The sequence below is a fragment of the Nicotiana tabacum genome, chromosome 16 (genome assembly GCF_000715075.1).
Source record: "Nicotiana tabacum cultivar K326 chromosome 16, ASM71507v2, whole genome shotgun sequence".
In the NCBI taxonomy this organism is placed as follows: Eukaryota; Viridiplantae; Streptophyta; class Magnoliopsida; order Solanales; family Solanaceae; genus Nicotiana; species Nicotiana tabacum.
Window position 1 is genome coordinate 72,184,729 of NC_134095.1, and position 2,129 is coordinate 72,186,857.

Sequence of the window (2,129 nt, forward strand, 5' to 3'; positions counted from 1 at the left end):
AGGAGGTCGACAAGCAGTAATAACAGCATGCAACAACAGTAACATTGCAGTCCCATGGTAGTCCCAGCTACCAAAACTTCCCGAACTACATTAACCTGATTCCCTTCTAGCCAGGGATATGTAGTAAACCTTTGAAGCAAAGGTTCGGTTAAATCTTTCAAAAATTGCTTCACACGGAGTACTCGGATGGGCAAAAATCGCTCGTATCTGCTCACTTTATCTTTGCACGAAAACTCTTTGTATTTTCGGACAAAGAGGGGCAGCTGTGAGCACGTGATTTTTGCCCTATATGAGAATTACTCCCAAAAATTCAAAATAAAATAATTTTCCTTTGTGTGCAATTTTGAGAATTTTCGTGGCATTTTTGGATAATTATTTGTATTTGTCCGTGCATGTTCATTTGTTAAATTAATAAAAAATACAAAAATATGTCGCATTTGCATTTAGGATTTGATTCTACAATTAGGAGCAATTAAGTTTGTTTTACAAGAACAAAAAAATCATAAAAATAATATACGTTGCATTTTTAGCATTTAATGTCCAAATTGTGTGATTTTATCGTAATTGCTATTTAATTGTGTGTAAATTATTATTAAGAGTTAATTAGCGTTCTTATAAATTAATTTAGTTTTATAGGCTAGTTTAGGATTTTTAGAATTTATTTTTATTTAAAGAAAAATTAAAGAAGAAAAAGAAGCAATAGAAATAAGAAGAAAATCGGACTGGGCCACCTTTTAAATTAAATCAACCAAGCCCAAACCAAATAACCCCTTATCCAACCCAAAAAACTCCACCGGGTCGACCCGACCCGGTTCGCCCCATAACCCCAAACAAACAACCCCCATTCTTCCATTTTCATTTTTCATTTTTTGAAAAAGGCCTAACCTAAAAAACCTAAAACCACCTGCCCCCTCTCCTCTTCATCTTCCCCAAACCACCCCCTTGCCCCCTCACCTCCATGGCAGCTGCTGCTTCACTCATCTTCGTCCAAACGACCACCCTCCCATGGCTGCCTTCTTCTTCTTCTCTGTCCCCATCGTCCCTACGTCAAGCAGCGCTGCTGCTACTGCTTCACTCATCGTCGTTCATCTTCTCCAACTAACCCCCCTGCTTCTCCAGCTCTAAACGACCTCACATCCATGGCTGTCCTTCTGCATCTTCTTCACCCATCGTCGTCCAAACGTCCACCCTCCATGACCGCCCTCCCGTCTTCATCTTCCCCAAACGACCCCATCTCTTCTTTCTGATATTTTCCTTTAGGGTTTATCCTCTTCTCTCGTCTCTCAATGTAGTAAAATGGCTGCAGAAGTAGAATACAGTTGCTTCGTCTGTGGGCTCGCATGGGCTACCACCGATAGAACCTTAGCTGATGCTTTCGGTACATACGGTGAAGTTCTCGACTCGAAGATCATTAATGACAGAGAAACTGGCAGATCTAGAGGATTTGGCTTTGTTACCTTTAAGGATGAGAAATGCATGAGGGATGCAATCGAAAGGATGAACGGTCAGGAACTTGACGACCGTAACATTACCGTTAACGAAGCTCAGGCTCGTGGAAGTGGAGGCTGCGGTGGTGGTTACGGAGGTGGCCGACGTGAAGGAGGAGGATACTGCAAGTTCTGAAGCAATTGAAGGTAACGAGCTGCGTGTTTTCATGATCGAACATAGTGAGCAGCAGTACAAGTTCATGAATCTGTAGTTCTTCTTGCTTGTTTTAATTATCTTGCCTCGTTCTAGTTCTTGTTTTTGTCTTGGTTATGTTATGTTGTATCTTTTCTTGTCGTTGTTCATCATTTCTTGCATATAAAATCAGTTTGTTATCATCCAGTATATTGACAGTGTTCATTTGTTTCTTGTTTAGGTTTAATCTAGAAGTGTGTTAGTTTAATCACTGAATCTTTATTTTGATGATATTTGATCTGAATTAAGTTTCAAGCTTAAATTATGATTTGAGTTTGATGAATCTTAATGTCATTGATTAGGAGTTAGTTTCATGTGTTTAAATCAGTCAATTGTTAGGATTTCTCAATTAAAATTGGTTATAGCTGCTAAAGTTTGGTTAATTGATTTAGGAGGATTGGATATAGCTGATGGGGTAGAATGGTAATTTCAGTAGTTTCAGGGGTATT

At 39.2% G+C, this 2,129-nt stretch overlaps 1 protein-coding gene across 1 annotated transcript; it reads left to right on the forward strand.

Annotated features, from left to right (window-relative positions):
• The first annotated feature begins 1,296 nt into the window (after positions 1–1,296).
• LOC107823997 (glycine-rich RNA-binding protein GRP1A-like) lies at positions 1,297–1,623 on the forward strand. The gene has a single exon (XM_016650718.1). The coding sequence runs from the start codon at positions 1,297–1,299 to the stop codon at positions 1,621–1,623; it is 327 nt and encodes a 108-aa protein (XP_016506204.1).
• The last annotated feature ends 506 nt before the right edge of the window (positions 1,624–2,129 follow it).